The sequence below is a fragment of the Neofelis nebulosa genome, chromosome 1 (genome assembly GCF_028018385.1).
Source record: "Neofelis nebulosa isolate mNeoNeb1 chromosome 1, mNeoNeb1.pri, whole genome shotgun sequence".
Taxonomy (NCBI): domain Eukaryota; kingdom Metazoa; phylum Chordata; class Mammalia; order Carnivora; family Felidae; genus Neofelis; species Neofelis nebulosa.
In genome coordinates this window covers 50,934,797-50,956,705 of record NC_080782.1, presented here as the reverse complement: position 1 = coordinate 50,956,705, position 21,909 = coordinate 50,934,797, and the positions used below count along the sequence as shown (strand labels likewise).

Below are 21,909 nucleotides of genomic sequence, written 5' to 3'. Positions count from 1 at the left end.
GCAGAGGCGTGGCGGGGGTCGGGGAGCCAGGGGAAGCACCAATGCAAATGTAAGGATAATGCGCCGCCGTTGGATGGATGGTTTGGATCCTAGGTTAAGGTCACAGACTGGGGAAATTTCTGCTCGGAGACTTTATTTGCAGTGAGGCGGTGGACAGGTTGTTTCATTTCAATCACAAGCCTTCAGTTTCCTCACCTGTAGATGGGGGCGATCTTACCTGCCTTCTTTGTCTTGTGGGAATTCAGCGAGTTTCTGCCCGTAAAGCCTTCAACAAATGGTGTCTATTATTATCTAGGGACCGCCCCAGGGGAAACCCGACAGTCCGCAGGGTGGATCCGGGAAAGGTTTGTTCGAACTCCTTGCCTCAAGCTTTTGTCCTAGGTGTCTGTGGGTGTCTTTGTCCCGTTCTAGGCCTCAGTTTCCCTGTCTGTAGTATGAGGAGACGCGCGTTCCCAGGTACTGGAAAAGTTAGAGTCGGCAAGCACACCGGGCCACCGCTGCCACAACTTTGGGGATCTGAAAGAGGAATCTGGGTCCGAGGGAATGCCCCCTTCCCCTTGCCGCTTGCCAGAGACCGCTGAGAGCAAGGAGGTGGGACAGGCGGATTTCCGGTGGAAACGTGGCCTGCTGCTCTTATACGTACTCCGAGGGCAGCAGGTAAAGGTCTTAGAGGGGCAGCGTCAGGGTTTCGCGCGCGGGTGGCGGGGCCTTTCCCGCCGGCATCTGGGCTCAGCTCAGGAGCACCTCTCCCCTCCATGCTGCGTCCCGCTCTGGCTCTCATGTTCCTAGCGACCCGCGCCGCCACCCACTCCTCCTGTGGGCAGAGCTTTGGCACCTGCTCACTGCGGCCGCAACTCCAGACCGCCAGTGGACACCTTCAGAGCGGCCGTTGGCGGAGGGACTTTGAGCCTTTGGCCTTCATCGCCGCACTTTCCCTTTCCCTTCTTTCCAACACCGAAGGAGGCGTCTTTTCTCCTCTCTCACTCTAAGCAGTCTCTTACTAGCCGCCAAAAGAAGGGGGCATTTCCCAGGGCTGGCGGCCCTTCTGGGGGCGCGTCTTGCTAAGGGAGACGCAGACAGAAGGAATTTTCTAAGTGACAGGTCCCAAGTCTGGCCTCCTGGGGGCGGACGAGCAGAAAAGATTCCCTCTTTCCCCGGGACGTCCCGCTAGTCCTAGTTTGGCTGTATTTATCTCGTCTCTACTCTTTTTGGGTTAGAGAAGGGACACCTGTGTTCTCACCTGCACCCCCTGGAAGTTATGGAGGCAATTGGTGTCCTTCGGGAAAGGGAATTGATTTCCCTCTGACTTAAGAGGGTTGGGATAGCCGAGAGTGAGAAGGTTTCAAAGTTCGGGGTGGAATGGGGGGTCTTGCTCACTGGGCCTGAGCTTCCTGCAGCGCTGGGAGACCCTGAGGCGTGGGTAGCCCTGTCTACTGTTTAGAGCAATCAAGGGGGAGGGAGTGGACGTTAACCCTCATTTAGGAAGAAACTCTGAGAAGCTCAGCGGGACACTTCACAGGGGAAATATCAAGCCTTTTCACCTGCTTCTTCCACATATAAGTCCATTTTGCTGTATATTTTTCTTATGCCCAGCGTTGCCCACTCCTTGCTTTTTTCTTCTCTAATTCTGTAGGTCTGGACAGGGCCTGAAAATCTGCATTTCTACCTCCTCCCCCATATGATTAGGCTGATGAGGGGGATTTAGGGATTACTGTTATAAGCTAACCTAAAGTCATATCACAGATATTCTATAACTCCTGGGCAATGCTATACACACAAGTATTTTTCTTCACAGGAGAAGTGACTATAAGAAAAGATGAAGTCAGTCTCAGTACATACTTTATAGTACCCCTTCTCCACACACATGCTTGGTCTTCTGGAGGTGGTGCTTCCCTCACAGGAGGGAAGATTGACAAGTGTTTAAGGAATTTTTCAAAGTTTAAAATTACAATTGCTAGTTGAATATTTACCAGAGGAAATCCACAAAAACCTACTAGTCTGCTGGCCTGGTGTTGTTCCCAGTTTCCTATCACCCTCTATATCTCTTTCTACCTTCCCTTTAACTTCCTTCCTACTTAATCATTTATTACTGGGTGAGAAAAGCCAGTTTAAAAGCACCAGAACACTCAGAAGAAATGCTATGAATACATTCTGCTTGATTAAAAGAAAGTCATTCGCCATCCCAGGTGAGGTATCTGCTGTTTCTGAACAGCCAAAAGGAATTAGTCTTATCAAAAGATTCTTGCCCTTTTTTTGTTTTACCTCTTCCTGTGGCCTGGCAGATGTGGAAATTGCCTCCTTCTTATTTAGTTTCTAGAGGTTACCTACTCTGGGGCAGAAGTTGGGCTGCTGACATTTTCTTTCTCTGTGCCAATTTCTCTTTGGAAACAGGCACCTTCAGGCCCCTCAACAAACACATAATCTGCAGAGTGCTTCTAGATTCCGCTTGACCCCTTAGAAATCCATCTGTTGTGTGCTTCACACTGATCCTGGTCCTCATAGTGGCTGTGTCTCCCCTTTTTCTGGCACTTTTGCTGCTTGCCTTTGGCAGCGATCTGATCCCTATTACATTGTGTGTTCCCCCTCACTGGGGAATGTACTTTACCAGACTCAACTTGGAGTCCTGAATACAGTTCACTGGAGAGTAAAAGTGGAGGTTCAGGGAATTAAGGAGAGGGAAGCTTGAGTCTTTAGCTCTGGCTATCTGGAACTCATTGATAGAAGGGTGGCCTCTGTTTCCTGGTTCCCCTTCCTTGAAGGATACCCTCAGAGAAGGCAGGGGATAGTCCAGGCAGGGGAAGGGATTGGCTCTGGGGGACTCATTGGACTTTGGAGGTTAAGCTTGGATCTTTCGGAAGTTTTCAGCAGGCCCAGTTTTAATTGTGCGTTTGAATTCTGTAGAGATGGAGAAAGTCCCCTCCTCCTTTCCCCTGCCCACAAAGTTATAACCCTTTCAGTCTCTCCACCAACATAACCATCCTGAACATGTGCTGTGTGCCAGGAACTCTGGCAGATGTTACGTAGATCCTGATGGACCAGACACATCTCTTCAGGAGTGTCTTGGTGGAGACTGAATTAATTATTAATTTTTGCCAGAGACAAAGTGCTCTCAGCACATTAGTGGTCCAGATTAAATGGTATGGGAGCAGGGCACGCTTTGTGCACAAAGATAAAGTAGTATTTGAGGATAGTGGCCATGTACTCACGGACCTGAAACACAGTCCTTTTTTCTGGTTTAGGAACTGGGAAGTGGTTTTCACTTTTCTGCTCTGCCAAGAGCACAAAGCGTATTTTTTGCCTGTCTCCATCCATTCAACATGGGCGTGTGTACTGTTCCGTCACTGACCCCATGAGCTTCCTAAATCAAAGGGCCAAGGAAGGCCAGCAGAAAGGGGACCTGGATTTCTGGCAGAGAACTCCCCCCAAGGAGTCCTTAGCAGATTTGGCTGCAGTCAGGGAGTTCCTCTGAGGGCAATGAAACAGAAGTTCACCATGTGCTTATTAGAGGTTACGACCTGCTAAAAAATGATGGGGCACATTACCCGGAAACTTCTAGCTATTTTCTTTGCCACTCACATGCATATATACAGAAAGGTCTGAGGTTGGAGACCATTTCTCCCTCCCTCTCTCTTAGCCTTCCCCCCCCCCCCCCCACCCAGTCCCCTCCTTTTTAACTCAATCTCTCACTTTCTGGACAACTGGCAGGAGCAGAAGTTGGAGTGGGTTTGTTCAAGTCCCCCGTTTAAACTGAAAGAATGAGGAAGACAGAAATCCTACATGAAATAACCAATCAATCAGAGACGTTGTTGCTCTGGTAAATACACTAAAGAAAAAAAAATACTTTGGGGCGAGGGTAAGAGGTTGGGAAATGAATCTGAGTAAATTTTAGAATGCATCCTGATACAACTCTAGTGAGAGCATTCATTCCACCGTTTACACATCCCGCGGATTCCTCGATATAAGTGAGCTTATGGGTACGGTGCCTTAACACCCGCGGCCTCGAAGCTAGCATCAGAACGAGAACCATTTCAGAGGCCAGACAACGGACAGAGTCCGGGTCCCCCTACTCCATGAGGGACCCACAGAGCCTCACTAACCGAGACCCAGGGTCCACCCACTTCTCCCAGCGTGGAGAAAAGTGCCCTCCGCGATCTCCCGCCCCGACCTCGAGCACCCATTTTTCCACCCCACCACCCCCTCCTCAAAGCGAAGAGGTGGGCACCTGGGACGCGCTTCCTGCTTTTTCTGCCCGGGCTCTCCCGTCTCCTCCACTTTTGCCCCCGACGTCCCAGAACAGCGGAGCAGGACGCAGCATCGGCCCTGGGAGGGCGCAGCTTGTGAACCGCGAGCGCGCTCAGGGCGTGGCGAGGATGCTAAAAGGACCGCAACGACCAGGATGCAGACCCCAGTTCAAATCCCTGAGAAAAATATCGCCCTTCCCTTCCGTCTGTTTCCCCTCTCCAGCCCGGCTCTGCCCAGCTGTGCCCAGCTCCTTCCCAGCACAGACGCTGGTGCTCAGCGATCCTTCGCTCGCCACTTTGCGAGGAACTTTGGCTAGCTCCCCTGCGCCACCCGGAGAGGGATGTTAATGAGGGAGCGTGGCCCAGCGCGGCGAGCCAGAAGGCTTCTTAAGCCGCGATTGGCTGCAGCTTTGCGGAAGGATGGCATTATGCAAATGAAGGGGCGGGGCCGTGAGGCGCGAGCCCCGCCTCCTCCCTTTGGGGTTAGTGTGCCTGTGTTTAGCTCTGGGGAGAGTCAAACTGGATTCCATAGGGAAAGCCTGCAAATCACTTCTATTTTAGCAAGGAGAAAACAGAATCTCCATCCAGCAGGGTCCACCCCTCTCTCTTTCTCCCTCTCCTCTCTCTCTTTCTCTTTCTCTCTCTGTCTTTCCCTCCCCCCCCTTCCTCTTTCCCTCTCTCTCCCCCCTTCCCCCCACCCCACTCTCCCTCTCTGGTGTATCTGTCTACGGCAACCAGCGTCCTCATCTAAACGCACTGAAAGGAAAGAAACATCTTTGGTTGGGAGAGAAGGAGGAAAAAAAAGAGAGAGGAAAAAACTTGCCTGGTTGTGGAAAATGACACTTGAAGTAGCAAAGCCGGCAGCGCGAGTTGAGTCTATTGTTTCTTAAATTGCCATCAGGGCTTTTTTTTTCTTCCTGCTTCTTCAAGTGAAGGGTACCTCTACAAAAGGAAACTCCAGCCCCTCCTGTCCTCCACCGGCCTGTGATCATTACAAAAAAAAAAAAAAAAAAAAAAAAAAAAAAAAAAAAAAAAGAAAAAAAAAAGAAAAAAAAAGAAAAAAAAAAGCACCCAAACCAAAAATTAACCAACCAAACAACCCCCAACAGCCAAGCATACATCTCTATTTTTTTTATTTTGGTCTTTTCGTTGGATTTTCCCTTCTTTTTTTTTTTTTCTCTCCTTTTTTTTCGTGTTATCGCTCAGTTTTGAGCGAAGGTTTACATTTTTAAAAAATTTGCTTTCCAGCCCGCCTTGATCTTCTAGCGCGAGTTCATCGTCTCAAAAAAAAAAAAAATCTCTGGCTGGCGTTTTTCTTTCCTTTTTTTTTTTTTTTTTTTTTTTCAATATTTTCAAGGGGGAGGAGATTTTCCACAAGAAAAGGTTGTTTTCATGTTTGGGATTCAGGAAAGCATCCAACGGAGTGGAAGCAGCATGAAGGAAGAGCCGCTGGGCAGCGGCATGAACGCGGTGCGGACGTGGATGCAGGGCGCCGGGGTGCTGGACGCCAACACGGCGGCGCAGAGGTGGGTACCGCTCGGGGACCGCGGCCGGGGAGGCGAGCCGCAAGCAGAAGAGCCGGGAGGCGGTGGCTGCGGCCGCCGCGGGGCCCGGCCGCGCTCTTGAGTCCGCCGCTCGGCTCGGCTCGCCTCCGGGGCTCCGCGCTCCCGGGCCGCGCTGCCTTGGTCGCCTGCGGCCGGAGAGCCGGGAGCTGCCTGCGAGAAGCCCACGCTTTGCCGGCACTTTTCCCTGCTTCGCCTGTGACTGTTTTCATTTCGTTTTAAGCCAGAAGAGGCGTCTCATCAGCACGATGTTGGATATCTGTGTTTTTTTTATGTGATTGCTCTCTTTCCTGGCCGGTTGTCTCCTCTTTCTTTTTCTTTCTTTCTTTCTTCCTTCTTTTCTTTTCTCTTTCTTTTCTTTTCTTTCTCTTTCCTATCTTTTCTTCCTTTCTTTCCTGCCTTTTTTCTTTCTTTCTTCTTTTCTTTCTTCCCTCCTTTCTAAACTTTTTTCCTTCTCTTCTTTCTTTTCCTTCCTTCCTCTTTTTCTTAACTCCTTTTCCCCTCCCTTCCCTTTTTCTTTTCTTCCTTCTTCACTTCTTTTCCTTTTTCCCTTTCCTTTCTCCCTTACCTCTCTTCCTTCTTTCCGTCCTCCCTTTCTTCATTCTTTCCTTCCTCTTCTTTCTTCATTCCTCCCTCCTCTCTCCTCTTCTCATTCCCTTACCTCCCTTTCTCTCCTATTTTCTCTCTCCATGTATCCCCAGAACCTTCTCTTAGTTCTCTGGTCTTGTTCTCTCTCCCTCTCTCTATCTTTCTGCTTTTCTCAGTCCACCGGTAGAACGGCAGCTCCCAACTTTGATTCTGACATTTCCTGAAAGTCTTCCCCACCCTCTGTCACCACGGCCCTTCCAGCCCCTCTCCCACTCTCAGCTCCTGGGATGCTAGACTGTGTGACTTGGAGGCACTTCCCTTGGAGATTGACCTGGGGGAACTTTTCTGGGCACTCTTATCAACCTTTCTGAGGACGCCTGGTCCCAAGTGAGAAATGGCCTTTTTTCCCAGACCACCAGCTGGGCTTGGGGAGTAGGAGATTTGGCGGCCCCAGGCCCTGTCGGACTCCGAGAGGGCGGAAGGGGAAAAAGGAAGATGACTAATTACCTCATCCTCATCTTCACGGGGCAGGGGACAAGTGTCTGCAACACTGTTCCCATCCCCGTTGAGTACAAGGATGGGGGTGGTTAGCAGTGAGAGTGAGTTGGGTAACTGGGCTGGAAGCGAAAGAGTGTGTGTGTGTGTGTGTGTGTATGTGTGTGTGTGTGAGCGCGCCCTTGTGTTGGGCAGGCCGGGCTGTCAGTGGCCTCCCGCGCCCCTGGCACCCGAGCCTCCAGTCCCCCCGCGGGCGCGCTCAGCCGGCACCCCTGGTCCATAGGATTTCTGGAATGAGTGTGAGGGTTTTTGTGGAACAGCGAAACTTTGTCAGGACAGGTCTTTTAAACCAGCTCCCTGTTCCACAGCAACCACCCTTGACAGCTCTGAGTTGACCCCCTCAGATCCTTTTTCTCACATGCCTTATTTGGGGAGGGGGCGTGCGGTGTCCAGAGGCCGGGCGCCCGCGCCTGGCGGGGGCACGCGAGGTTTCCTGGAGGATGGCTGCGGCTTCATGAAACTGAGCCTGTTCCCCATCCATCCTCACCTGCCCTTGAGGCGGGAGATTCGTGGGGGTGGCGGGCACCAATTCCCATGCCTCCCTCTCTCCAAGTTGTAAACTACCAGCTGTGTTCCGCGAACGCGGGTTCACTGCATCCACCTCCACTTTTCCTTCCCACGTAGCGCGCGTCAGGTCAGAGTAAAGGCTTGCAGGGTTTTATCTCCTGCGCAAAACCCTAACAAAACTTTCATGGCTCTTCGGCGAGTTCGGGGGGCGCGCCGTGTACTTGGCGGGAGGACTGGACACGCGAGAGCACGCATGTCCCGTCGCCGGGTGGGCCCCGGGCGCCGGAGGGGGCGTTTAGGGCGCCCACTAGGTGTTCTGGGGGTAGACGAGGTTGGTGCGTGAGGGCTCGCGCGTATGTAAAGGGTGACAAAGGGTCGCGCGTCGGTGTCCCGCTTAGCCGTCTAACTCTGCGTCTTTGGCCGCAGCGGGGTGGGTCTGGCCCGGGCTCACTTTGAGAAGCAGCCGCCTTCCAATCTGCGGAAATCCAACTTCTTCCACTTCGTCCTGGCCCTCTACGACAGACAGGGCCAGCCCGTGGAGATCGAGAGGACAGCCTTTGTTGGGTTCGTGGAGAAGGAAAAAGTAAGTGGGCGCAGCGCCGCTGCCCCTCGCCCCCGACCGGGGAGCAGGCCCAGCCGCTTCGGGAGGCGCGCTCCTCGGCGAGTGCAAAGCATCCATAACACACTCCTGAGCGGGGTCCCCCAAGCCACTTCCCGTCCTGGGCGAACCCGGGCTCCTCATCCATGAGGTTCTGCTCCAAAAAGTTCGCGTGGAGCCCCAGAGCTGGAGAGAGGCGAGCCCGGCTTCGCACTCCAGAGTCGAGGGCGCCTGGGATGAACCCGCCCTCAATGGCGCGACCACGCGCGGCTCCTGCCTCTGCTGACCCAGGCCCGAGCCCCCAGGCCCCACGGAATTTTCTGGAAGGGAAGAGGGAGCAGTAAGGGTCGGGAGGGCGGCAGAGGGATCACAGTTGGCCGCAATTTCTGCTGCTCCTGGGCCTGTCCGGTTCCCCGGCCGGGGGTCCCTTCTTCGGGAAAGTTGCCTCGAAGTCGGTCCACTCGCTCACGCCGACCTCTCTCCTGCGTCTCTTGTTGTGTCTTTGCGTCTCGCTGAAACCCAGGAAGCCAACAGCGAAAAGACCAATAACGGGATTCACTACCGGCTCCAGCTCCTCTACAGCAATGGTGAGGCTCAGGTCGGGTCGGGTCGGCGCCGGCACCCTGGGGCTCTGGGTGAGGGCAGGGGACGCAGCCAGATCCAGGTGGACGAGAGCCCTGAGCACGCTCGGTTTTCCGCCGTCCTCGGGGTCACCAGGCCTCCCCTAAGTTTCACCTGAGGAGGTTTCACGCAAGCAGGCCCCGAGTAGCCGGAGGGCGGCCGTGGCGGGCTCGAGCACACCTGGGGCCAGGTGTGGAGCCCTGGCCCTCGCAGGGCCAATTCCTTTCTTCGTCCCATTCCTAAGGGAGGCTGAGTTCAGACTCCAGGCCCTAAGTCCTTGGGCTCAGGGAGCTAGAGCAGTCGTGGCCTTGATGGCTCCCAGAGAGCGCGCAGAGGGGCTCCCAACTAGAGAAGTGAGAGTAGCCAGGTGGGGGTCCCGCCCCATTCTCTGCTGCTGTGCATAGGGACTGGCCCCTCTCTGGACACTGGGGAAGATGGGGGTGGTGGTGTCCTGCCTGGGCTTCTCTGGGAGAGTAGGCGTTGCATACGCCTTGGAACCCCATTCTTTGTTGTTTGTTTGTTTATTTAGCGGCGGATCCTCTCTCACTTAATTTTCCTTCGTTCCCCACTCCCCTTCCCCTCTCCCCCAGGGATAAGGACGGAGCAGGATTTCTACGTGCGCCTCATTGACTCCATGACAAAACAAGTAAGTTTCTTAATTTCGCGCCGCGGGGTGACTCTAGCGCCTCTAAATTTGGGGAAGCCAAGAGGCTGGCTACTCCCTAGGACCGGGCCTGGAACTCGAACTCTCAACTCCAGGGCGGACCTCAGACCGCACTCTCAGCGCAGCCTTGCAAGTGATTACACACACACACACACACACACACACACACACACACACACACACACACGCCTGCCGCGTGGGGAAGGTGGCTCGACGGCTCCTTCCCACCAAGGGAAACCCAGGCCTTGTGCGTTAACACTACAGGGTGCTGAGTGGGGAGAGTAAGTGCTGAACTTCCTTTGACCCTGCGGAGGAGCCCCAGGGGGCGCAAAAGGTGCCCTGGGACCTTGGTGTAGAGTGGGCTGAACTTGTGAGATCCAAACCATCCGGGCCTCTCCAGGGAGGTATAGGGTAGGGAAGTGCGTGAGGAGGGAGGGGGGCTAGGTAGCTTCCTTAGCAACGGTGAGGTGAGCTGAGAGCAGAGATGACCCACTCCACAGATTTCTTTTCTTTTTTTTTTTTTTCTTAAAAGGAGGTTGTGGTAGTAGTACTGTTGGAAGAGGGAGCAACAATTGTTACGGAGTATTTTGTAAAAATCCTCCTGCTTTTGCCTCCGAGTTTGGCAAGAAGCCAGGCAGCGAGAGTGAGCTTGTGGTCTTAAAGGTATATAGACGGCATTTTCTGAAACTCCCCAACACGCGGGTGTCAAGCATTATACATTAAGGTTGAGTTATGGTTTAAAAGATACAATTATGAGCCGAGTCAGAAAAGAGGCCTGACGTTTTAATGAGGCACAGGAGCCTTTTTTTTTTTTTTTTTTTTTTTTTTTTTAATTTTAAGGCATAGTTTAGTTTCAGAATTAAGTAGCTGCTTAGGTAGTTGGAGGACTTAGTAACAAAAAAGAAGCCAGCTTTACTGGGTGGGGGAAAGAAATTAGAACAAAGAGAAAAGTTATCAAAGTGTACCAACTACCAATTTAGTAAGATGAATAAAACTTATTTGCTTGATTGCGATTTAAAAATATTCCCTTTAAAATAAGGAGGGTGATCTTTAATAGATACTGACTTAGAAGTTTTCAAATTAGGGCATACATGCACATTTAAAAATTGTTTTTAGATAAGCATGGCTTAAATATGTTGTACACAATGCACATTCATAAGCTGTTGGAAGTTTTAAAATATACTCAGCAAGAACTTTTCAATAATAGCTAACTTTGATTATTAGTCTCATATTTCACGGTGAACTAAGAAAAAAACACGAGGGTATGAAATGTAGTTTTAACAATAATAAATATATACATATTGAAATCTATTTTAAGTTATTTGCCCAAAATATTTGGCTTTCCTGAAGATTTAATTCTTTGTTGATTGGTCAGAGTAAATTCACATTTGTACTTTTGGTCTTCTTTTCTTCACTGGTTTTGATTATTATATAGGATAATTCCCTTTCATTTGAACACATTGTATTTTGTTAGTTAGAAAATTTTTTTTATCCTGCCAAGCAGAAACAGAAAAGCCTGATTTCAGTAACATTTTTTTTTTTACTGTATCAAAACAAAAATGTCTTAAGTGGAGTTTTGTTTTAAAAAATTGTCTTTGATACCATACGTATCGTTTCCTGCCATTCTCATCAGAGGAAAGAAAAGGTGGGGGAGGGGAAAGTATGAACTCTAATACATATTCCATATGTATTTATTAGAATTTACTTTTCAAAGATAAAAAATCCCCACAAACCTGTCTGCTTGTGCAACATTGTCCACTTAAATATTAAATTATAGGCAGCACTATGAAATGAACAATTTTAAGGAGTTCAAAACTGGGACATGTTTGGAGTGATTAACTGCTTTCAAAACTTTATTTTAGACCCCTTAAACAAAAAGTGCCACCAAGAATTGATTTTCCCATTATGAAATGAACTGACTTTATGCAGTCTCATATGGTGGGAGAATAATCTTGATTTTTATAAAGCAATACATCAAATATCATTTTACTAACAAGGTCATAGAGCTTAAAAACTCTTAGGGCAGTTTTTGACTGCATGGTATTATAAACTCTATGAGTTGGAGGTGGGGAACTAGATCAAGATACAATTTATTTTTAATAATAACAGATATGAGAAAGTCATTTGCCATAATATGACATCTCACTGAAAGTTAAAATTATAAATGTATACAATTATGTATTTTGGTGGGAAGAGACCTGAAAAAGGTTTAAATAATTATCTGAATTAAGTCCAAAAATACCAAGAGAAAGTGATTTTTTTTTTTTTTGAGGCATACCTGTTTGCTCTCATAATAATTGTCTAATGCATTCTGTGGTAGCTTTCACTTTGAAAGGCAGTCCCTGACCATTATCTGTTTGTTTGTTGATTATGTGCTGTAAGAGTTTGGGAAGTAGGTTAGCTACTTGTATACATAGTTAATACAATAGTCTTCAAAAAGAGTTCAGTGTGAAGAAGCATAACTTTTCTTGCTGTGACATTATTATTATATTTTAGCCTTGATTGGTGAAACAGCAGATTCTCAACTAGCTTGAAATTATTCTATGATAATTAACTACCACGTCTGATTTAAAATTTCTTAATTTTTTTTATTTTAGTTAAATATGAAGTGACCCGTTCAAGTAAGGCTTGACATAAGCTGACTGATTAAATGGTTACAATTTTTTTCCCCTGTGAAATTCTTCCAGATAGAGTCAGGATTTTGATGTTTAGAGTAAAGAATGGGATAATTTCAATGCTAGGATGAGTTCTAATAACATCATAATTTTTGGAAGGAATACCTAGCCACAGTTCAAGTGTCTCCTCTTAGCTGCTTGCTTGTAACATTTTTCATATCACAGAGGCAGATTTTGTGTGTGATGTCTTATCTTTGACTCACAAGTTGGGGTTAAAACTCAAAGGGAATCTTTGGCAACGAGAATCCAAAACTAGCTGTGCATTCTATATTTTCATACAATGTTCTTGAACTTGGGTGGAGTTAGCAGCATTGAAGTCAAACAGAAATGTACTCAATCAACCAAGATGTATTAGTGTGACACAGTATTTCACACCTTTTCAAAGTGTCTCATTACACTATTTTGGGTAATGACTCTTAATTTTGGACTCAACTGGGAAAGATGAAGTTTTATTACAAGTGAATGTGTAAGAATCTGAGCCCCCTTATTCCCATGCCTCTCTCATAAAACACAAAGGATGTAATGATATTTAAAAAATTCATCCACCAACTAGAAAATAAGAGGCTTGCTTTTGGGAAGGGTTGTTCAAAACCAAGTTTAGCTGGACTAAAAATAGGTTGTTTTTGTGTCATTGCTGTTTTTGGTATTCCATTAGAGAGCATGCAAAAAGGCCTGTAGGATCCAGAAGTTTATGGCTGTTGCATTCAGAAACAATATCTACTACAGAAGTTCAAATGACCCCAGTGGGGGTGGTCTGAGGTTTAATGTGGCTCATTTCAGATTTTCATGTAGTATTTGAAATATAATTATGTTATGTGATTGCTTTGGTGAGTTAACATTAAATAGTTAAAAAAAGCCTTTAACTTATCTTCCCTCCTACTATCTTGCTTTAAAAAAGTGACATTTTTATAATTCAAACAAAGAGTACCAAATTCCATAAAGTTATCTAAAACTAAATACTCTTGCCCCCAGACAGAAGCTCTTTTTTGGAAAGGGGAAAATGATAGTCACATAATCTTTGTCATGTATGGATTTGAAGGGAGGTGATGTGGTAAGGGAACCCTAAAAAGGTCCTAGCATAGTGGGAAGTCCAAAGTACAATAATCAGAAATGCTGTCATATTTATCTTACAAACTAATCTTCTTTAGATATTTCTTTTGATGTTCCCAGTACTTTAAGTTATTGATGCAAGTGCATTTTTTCCTATTGATTGTTTCATTATATCCTGCCACAGCTGCGTAGATTTGATTAACCACCCTTTCAGTTCATGGTTCTTCATTGGTAGATAAACACATTTTTAGTATATCAATAAGTTCGAAAGGAATTCACAGGCCAGTAGAGAGGTTCTTTCATACATTTGGGGAAACAAACAAACAAAAAAAGACAGGGCAAGTTTATAGTCAGGAGCCATATTTCAGCAGCTTTCTCTCTCCTTTGGTAACATGTCAAAAATGCAGGTGATTTAAATTTCCTTGCACATAGAGGAATGAAGAAGTTTGGAATTTTTATGCATGATCAGGACCTGTGTTTGGGAAAATGTAAACTCATCACAGTGGAAAATGTGTTGTTTGGAGTCTGGGGGTGAAAACAAAGCTGATGGTTTTGGAGAGATTGCCGGAGCCAGATGGCCTAGTACTTCCCCAGTCTGGCGGTCCAACTGCTCCCTCCTGGATAATATACAGCCATTTGTTCAGGGATATTTACGCTAGAGCTGTTTCCATGTGAATGTTTGAACAGCATTAAAAACGAACATATTAGTAGTGATGCATTTATCGAACTCCGATGACTACACCAATAGTTTGTTCTTAGGTCTTTACTTATATTGGTGACAGGAGTGAAGGAGTGTTTGGATGTTGGTGAATTGTTTATATAGTTGTTGAGTAAAAATGATTTGGTCTCAGTGAATAATTAAAATATGTAAGCTTTTGGAGCCAAACTAATGAAAATAATGATAGCACCTACCTTGAAGCTCTGTTGTGAGAATTCATACATGCAAAGTGCTTAGAATAGTGACTGGCACATATTAAGTGCTTAATAAATTAGCTGCTTTTATTATTTTATTATTATTATTATTGTCCCATTGGGTTGACAAAACCAGCTGTATCTACTAATATACATGTAAATATAATTATCATATGAGTGAAATATCTCATTACTGTTAGAAAAAGAAATATAATATGGGATTTTTAGAATGATTCAATTTTTATCTTGGTGCTTGAATAACATAAGGGATTTCATTTCTTTGAGACATCAAAGATGTATTCTAAAGCTAACTGCTTTTGATACACATTCTCTTTTTATTCAAGGCTGTGATGTAACTGAATGGTATACTGAATATGATATCATTCCTTTGCAACTTTCCTAATTCAGTTCTGAAAACAGGCCTGCTTAGCTGCTGAGCTGAAATTACATCTTTATAATTTGTTCACCAGTAGCCAAGCTGCTAATTGAAGCAAAATAATTTTTTATTTTATCCTACTATTAATGTTGGATTGCTGTTTGACACAATTGTTTATGAAATGTCAGATTTGTAGTGTTTCCTTTGGCACAGGTTAATTTTTAACTAGGGCTCCTTCACCTTCTGGAAATTTCTGGGATCACATAAGCTAGCACTTTTTTTTTTTAAATGACAAGTAATATAACTTGGTGGTTGAATGCAATGATTAATAGTACAGTACATTGATATTGTAGGTGTTCATATTATTTTTTGATTAGTTCCAATTCTTGCTAACTTGCTACCAAAGGCTTGTTGACAGTCTGTATTTAGAGGACATTTTACTTCTGGTTGAAGGAGGTACTTTGTACATTCATGAACTTATTCTTGAAGGTGACAAATTAGGTTTGGCCTTTATTTTGTATGTAGAAAATGAAGTAACATATTTTCAAGGTTACTATTTTTATTTAAAAGGAAAATTAGGAGTTTGGGTTAGTTATGGGTAACCTCCCTTTCTTTCTTTCTTTCTTTCCTTCTCTTTCTTTCTTTCTTTCTTTCTTTCTTTCTTTCTTTCTTTCTTTCTTTTCCTCTTTCCCTTTTTTCTTTTCTTTCTCCCTCCCTTCCTTCTTTTCTTTCTTTCTTTCTTTCTTTCTTTCTTTCTTTCTTTCTTTCTTTCTTTCTTTCTTTCTTTCTTTCTTCCTTCCTTCCTTCCTTCCTTCCTTCCTTCCTTCCTTCCTTCCCTCTAATGATGAGAAGTCTCCTACTATTTGATTGTAAACCAGAAAAGACTCTTAATGAAAACATTTACTCCTCAAACCCTTTTGGATTTGAAGAACCAAAGTCAAAAGTATTTTCCTCACCCTCTTTGTTTTGGCATAGAACACAAAGAGTTAAAACTATTAGAAAAGTAAACAAAGAAAAGCCGTGCTCAATTCTCTGTATTTCCTTTGGCATGCTATTGAAGTGTGATCCTGGTGCATGTTCACTGTGTATCTTTCCTTTCACTGTGTGGTCTTTATCCATAGTGAGTTTCAATTAACTTTAAGACCCAGTGATATTTTGGAAAAGCAAGGATGAACCACACTTCACCAAATGCCATCTAAAATAGTGGGAACTGAGGCAGATTTTTTCTACTGATTGATTTATTCTTTTTCACAGATGATATAGGTGAATTTATAATTGGGCATTTGAAATTGATGGCATTTTATTCTCTCGCAGTAAAACTTCTGTTACTGCTGTTGCATAAAGCTATGAAAGTTTAACGATTCCTATTTTTTTTCCTCTTTTTTGTTCACTAAAAAAACTATTCTGGAAAAAACCCTCAACCTGAAAATTAATGGAGTGTTAAAAATAATTTGCTATTTTCTTTCTGCTTATTAGAAGAGGGCATTAAGAAAAGGGAGGTTGGTATATCAGAAAGCTAAATCCGCTCCACATGTGTCACTTTCGACAACTTCTTTATCAATTGTATCAGGTTTTTAAAGTTGAGATGAAGTTAGTGCTGTTTATTCTTTCGCTTTTCTTCCTGTACAAGTATTCCTGTCACTGTCAGCGATTTACTTGCCATTGGAAGGATTACGGTCAATATTGTTTTCTACTTGATAATTGCATTTTGTATTTCTTAGGTTAAAACCCTAACTTGCTTTGCCATCAATTCATTTATTTAAATAATATATTTTATATACTTTCTCTCCCCATCCTGCCCATGTCTGTTAATAGGCCTCAGGTCTGTACTCCTGATAAACACATTGATTTATTTAAATCACTGTTGTCTTTGTCATTCTCACAGCAGACTACCTTCCTCTCAGTGAGCAGACGCATGATTTACTGTGGAGGATGAAAATAAGCCTTCTTCTTGGTGTCCCATTGTCTGGGCCCTAAACCAGCTGTCTATTAAAATGGTTTCACTTAAAATAGTCAATGCCGTTTATATGCTTCTGTGATCTCCCAGCTGATCCAGGCTCAGGGCGCTTGATTCACACCCCACAGAGGCACATATTTAAATTAGTAAGAAAAGCAGAAACTTCTAAGTTGGTATTAGAAGATCCCTTTCCTTTTAGGCTTAAAGTCTGGGTTTGCTGAACTGTGAACCCGTCTTTACGGTGTATGAAATGTAGATGGTAGAGAGTTGATGTGTGGCTATCAGCTGTATGTGTAAGCTGGAGGGAGAGCTTGGTGGCATTTTTAAAAGGTCTATTTGTTGACACGCTGCTTCAGAGATATTCAGCAAAATAAATGTATCATATTTTCCGATTTTGGATCTCATCAGAATGTGGATTTCTTGGCCCATATTTTTCATACGAGAGTGTGTGTGTGTGTGTGTGTGTGTGTGTGTGTGTGTGTGTTTTAAGCAGCTTTTTCAGTAACAAATACTGCACAGGTGAGGTCAGAGGGAGATCTGCCTGTGACTGAGTTCCACTCTGTAACTGATTCTGTTCTACTAAGCTTCCAGTTCACTGTACTTACAGGGTTTTAATTCTACTTCATAGGAGAGTGAAGAAACTCCCTCTTTCTCTTGCTTTTATTTCAGAAGTCACAGAAGTAGGACTTCTTTCTCTGCATGTACGTGCTGAAAAATATTGTTCTGTTGAGGCCTCAGAAAGAGAGACAGCAGAGACTTCATGCTGCCACCCCTCCCCGGAATGCTTAACTATTTCTGAGCAAATGCAAACTCATGCTTTTATTTTAATATGCTAGATTTAGAGAAAGATTCTCCATTTTGAGTCTGCTTGCCAGAAGTGAAGTGGCAATTTGGCATTTGATAAAGAGATGTATTACAGAGGCCCTGGGCCTTCGACAAATGATGTTCAGTCACTAAAGATAAAAACATAGGCTCTCTGGGCATGCATGGATCATCTACTGTGTGGGGAAGTTGTGAGCATATCTGTATTGCAGCGTGTCTTTCATTGGGTATCATCACTGATTTCAGTGGAACCAGCAGCCTCAACAAAAATAATATTGGTCTCATCTAGACCAATAGAATCAAAATGAGAAGGTCTGATGTAACTGTTATGCATTCCTCTTAAAGAAACCAAACTTCTTTTTTTTTTTTTAAACAGGAGGGAAAACCCTGCAATATCTACGAATATATTTACCAAGTTACTTGTATTAGTTTAGCATGACAAAAAACTGAAGTTGAAATGGAGGTTATCAGGATATTAACAACCAAAACATGTAGTGGTAATAGGATGCCACAAAAATGCATCAGATTAGAATTTTTTAGCACCATATATGAGACCTAATCAGTTATTTACTGTGTTTCTTTGATTTTAGCAGTGATTGCAATAAATAAAGCAGACAGATACAATTTTTGGCTTTCAAAATGTTTTTGATTTACTTAATGCATTTTCTTGACTAAAGCAGCTTCTTGGGCGTTTGAAAAGGTCTTTTAAGAGTACAGGAAAGAATCATCAGTGTGTGCTGAAACTAGTAGATGAACATTTTAGGCATAATATGATATTACCATAATCTAGATTAGCTTTCTATAGGATAGTTATGAATTACATAAGATGAAGTAGTAACTTCAAGGTGGGGAAATCTGGCTGATCGTCTCTGGTGGATGGCAGGCACCACCTTAGCCAAATGGTCAGTTTACCGTACCATTTCATTTACTGTACCATTATAGTAATAGAACTAGCCGACAGTGTGATTTGATACACCGAGAAGAACCCAGAATCACATCTGTGGTATTCTGGCCTAGAACTGGGTAACTTTGCTCTAAATCTGAGGAAACATCAGACAAACCCAAACTGAAGGTATTCGACAAAAGACCTGCCCTATATTCTTTAACAATGTCAATATCATGAAATACAGACTCAGGAATGTTCTGTTTTAAAGGACACATGGCAGCTGAATGCAATGATTGGTACTGTATTTTTTTTTTCACTGTGAGGGACATTTTGTAATTGGTGAATCTCAGTAAAGTCTGTAGATTAGATTATTGTATTTTATCAGTGCTAATTTTCTGATTCAGATAATTGCCCTGTGGTTGTTGAAGAGAATGCTTTGGTTTAAGGAAATACATGCTGAACTATTTAGGGTATGTCTCCAGTTTACTTATCATGGTTAAGGAAAAAAAAATGAAAAGACTAAGCAGATTTAGTGAAGTGTAAACATTTGAGGAATCTGGTTAAAGACTATCTTGTAATTCTTTTTATATTCTTGCAACTTTCCTGTCAGTCTAAAATTGTGTCCAAATAAAACATTAAAAAATACAGAGTTATGGTGGGCTAACCATAAAAAAAAAAATGGTTTTGATGGGCCAGTCATAGAGAAAGGTTTTTTCCTTATACAGGTACTTTTCGTCATGTTTTTATTTGTTGTTGCAATTTTTGTTCTATAATGGAGTTAGATATCACACCCAGAGTCTGCTCTAGGGTCTGCACATACTGTGTCTTAATCTGTCTCCATCATTTACAGGTTCTGAAAGTACCAGGCTTATAAACAAAGCACAGTAGAGGCAACTACCAGTTAGTTACTGCAGCATCTCTGTGTCCTAAATAAGCATAGTCCCTGGTTTTGTCACCAAGTAGTTTTGTCACCAAGAAATTGAGAGTTATCTAAATGTGTGAAAGTAATTTTATTAATAATCTTAAATTGTGTCATGTTAGTCTTATGCAGTGATACAGTGTTAAGTTAGTTAATATGTATCCTGATGTAGGCATTGCTCTGCGAATAGCTGTGTTTTTCTTTGGCCCAGGTATTCACACGTTGATCTTCCAGGAAACTGCTCTCTCAGGGAAACTTCGTGGTGATTTTAAGCAAAATGTTTGTATGCACAGTACTGAGAACAGACAAAGATGTATTGGCTGATGAGGTGATTTGGAATCTAAATTTTGGGAGTCAGATGTAATTCTTCTCAGTTGAGGGAGATAACTCTATGGCTTAAGCCCACACACACAGCATATGCCGGCAAATATTACTGTTTGGGTGGGTGTACACCCTGGGGAGCACATGTTTTCAGCCTGTAGGCGGAAGGAAGGATTTTCCCTGATTGATGAATCATCTCAAAGAAGACACAGTTAGTGAATGGACTCATTAGCCATACCCCCACTTGTTTTCTGCTACTCATCTCTGGAACACTAAACGTTGGCATTAGAAATAGTAAAATGAGGCGACAAACACATATTTAAAAATCAAATCCACGTGCTTTTCTATATTTTAAATCACTAGTATCCGAATCTGCTAAACCTTCCAGGCTTTTCCTCCTCGTTGATTAGATTTATTTTATTCTGAATTGAAAGGAGAATTGTGGTTGTCTTGACAACAGAAGTTCATCTCACACACTGATCCAAAGGTGTGCGTCTTAATAATGTGGTTGACGGGACAAAGAGGAACATATGTCCTCTACTTGATTTGGGTTGATCCTTAACAACATATCTTGAAACAGACAGTCTTGGGCTCCCAAAAGCTAATTGGCCCCCAGCAATGGTGAAATGATCAAGTACTCAATTGCGATAGTTTGTTCTTTGCTACTTGGTTCCATTTTTAGCTCAATTCGTGCCTTTGTTTACAGGCCATAGTGTATGAAGGCCAAGACAAGAACCCAGAAATGTGCCGAGTCTTGCTCACACACGAAATCATGTGCAGGTAAGAAATACCTTGTTCTCTCCCTTTAATTAGCAAGGAGAAGATGAATTTGTATCTCAAATCTAGGTGAGCACAGGCCTATTTTTGGGTGTATATTTATCTTGCTTCTATTAGATGATCTAAAAAGAACTATTAAACACAAGTGTTTGGTAGTAAAGTGTCAGGCATCACAGTGGTTCTCAATTATTTATTAGACTTCATCCCGGAAGACATACATTTCCATTTTGATATCACACTGTTAATGGGCACAAAGCAATGCCCTCCCCTTCTTCCTCTCAATCAAATAAAATACAATATAACCTTTTAGTGTTAATATATGTGTTCAACTGCGTTGCTGGTAAAATGAGTAAGAGTTCTATTGATGTCAGCAGAAGCCTCTGGTTTGGATAAGATTTAAAAGTTATAGTTCCCCCTTTTAATTCTCCCACTTCAAAATATGACCATCAGTACATAGGCATCATTCCTCCTTAAACTTAGTGTGGGTTCCCCTCACCCCTTGCATCTGATCTGTTCCTCTTAGTTACCCTGTATATAACTCTGACAATGTAGCTAATATTTCTCAGTAGTAGTGAGCTTTTGGAAGGATGGCACATTTTTACACCTGAAAGATATCAAAATTTGTGTCACCCACAAACGAGTGTATTTATTTTGCCTGTAATCAGGCACAAGCTACATTTGAAAACAAGCAAGGAGACCAAATTCACTTTCATGGCCTCAGCCAGTCCTCCACACTTGAGAGAGCAGATGAGAGAACAGCCTTTAGACTTGCGGTATAGGATTTTTATTCTTCATAAAATAACACCAGCGTAAAATAACACCTGATATATTCTGAGTAATTGGATAAAGCATGAAGATGCCACTACGCATCAGAGAAAGGCTACTAATTGCTTTGTTAGCCATGCAGGCTCTCTCTGGCACAAAGCATGCTTGGCTCCTGACTATTACTGACCAATCCCTTTCGACCTTCAGCTGCCGCTTCAGCACGGGAGGGTGGGCTTTATTTGCTGCTCGTGGACTTGTGGGGAAAACTATCTTAAAACTCTACAGGTGGAAATGAAATAAAAAGGGGCTCAGTGTGTTTTCTTACTGAAATCCCAAATATTAACTTCTATATCTATAATTCTATGTGGATATAACAATTTCTTTTTTTTTTTTTCTCTTCAAAAAGCATGCTTTGAATAGATTATTCTAAATTACTCAGGAGTTTCACAAGTGTTCACTTCAGTGATTTGTAAAACTTGTTAATTATTCCATGAAGAGGTTGCTTTTCCCTACCTTTAAAATAGTAGCAAAACCCAAAAATATGGTTTTTCAATTTCTTAGAAGATATCATTAGGCAAAAATTAGTGTCATACTATATGTAAGCAAGAATTGTAAAACTGAGTTACACTTTTTAGAATTAAATGAGTAAAATCATTTTGAAAAGCATTAAAAGTGATCTCCTTTGTATTACTACTTTTCTGATCATATCTCTATTTTAGCTTCCCACAATTAGCATGTCATTAGAATGAATTTTCTATGTTCTATTACATGTGATTCTAGCAAATAGGGGACAGGCAGAAAGATGGATCTCCAACAATAAGCCAACTGATGTCTACATATCATGGATTTGCATCTCATATCTGTACATGTTTGGACTATGCTGGAAATAATTCTATTCTTAAAATACTTAAAGGTATATTATGCCTTTCACACATAAGCCTGCCCTCTATTAATGCAGTTTATATTTTTCTTGTTCTTAAAATTCATTGGTCCAAAGTACTTTATTATGCTGGTTGGCGTGCTTTACTGCTGGTGTTCTTTCTATTTTTCAGAAACATAAAAATAGCAAAAATAAAACTCTCAAGCCACTGAAGGCAAATGATGATATTTGTA

The 21,909-nt window shown here is 43.4% G+C and overlaps 1 protein-coding gene across 8 annotated transcripts in view; it reads left to right on the top strand.

Moving 5' to 3' along the window:
* The first annotated feature begins 4,729 nt into the window (after window positions 1-4,729).
* EBF1 (EBF transcription factor 1) overlaps window positions 4,730-21,909 on the top strand; it is a 392,556-nt gene continuing 375,376 nt past the window's right edge. For 4 of the 8 annotated variants that reach the window (XM_058721706.1, XM_058721698.1, XM_058721690.1 and 1 more), the window contains exons 1-5: window positions 4,730-5,767; window positions 7,880-8,036; window positions 8,575-8,638; window positions 9,263-9,318; window positions 19,961-20,034. In XM_058721706.1, the coding sequence (XP_058577689.1) occupies window positions 5,634-5,767; window positions 7,880-8,036; window positions 8,575-8,638; window positions 9,263-9,318; window positions 19,961-20,034 (485 nt within the window). In that variant the 5' untranslated portion in view covers window positions 4,730-5,633. The remainder of the gene's footprint in view (window positions 5,768-7,879; window positions 8,037-8,574; window positions 8,639-9,262; window positions 9,319-19,960; window positions 20,035-21,909) is intronic. The other 4 variants (XM_058721739.1, XM_058721730.1, XM_058721724.1 and 1 more) reach the window with 1 other exon arrangement.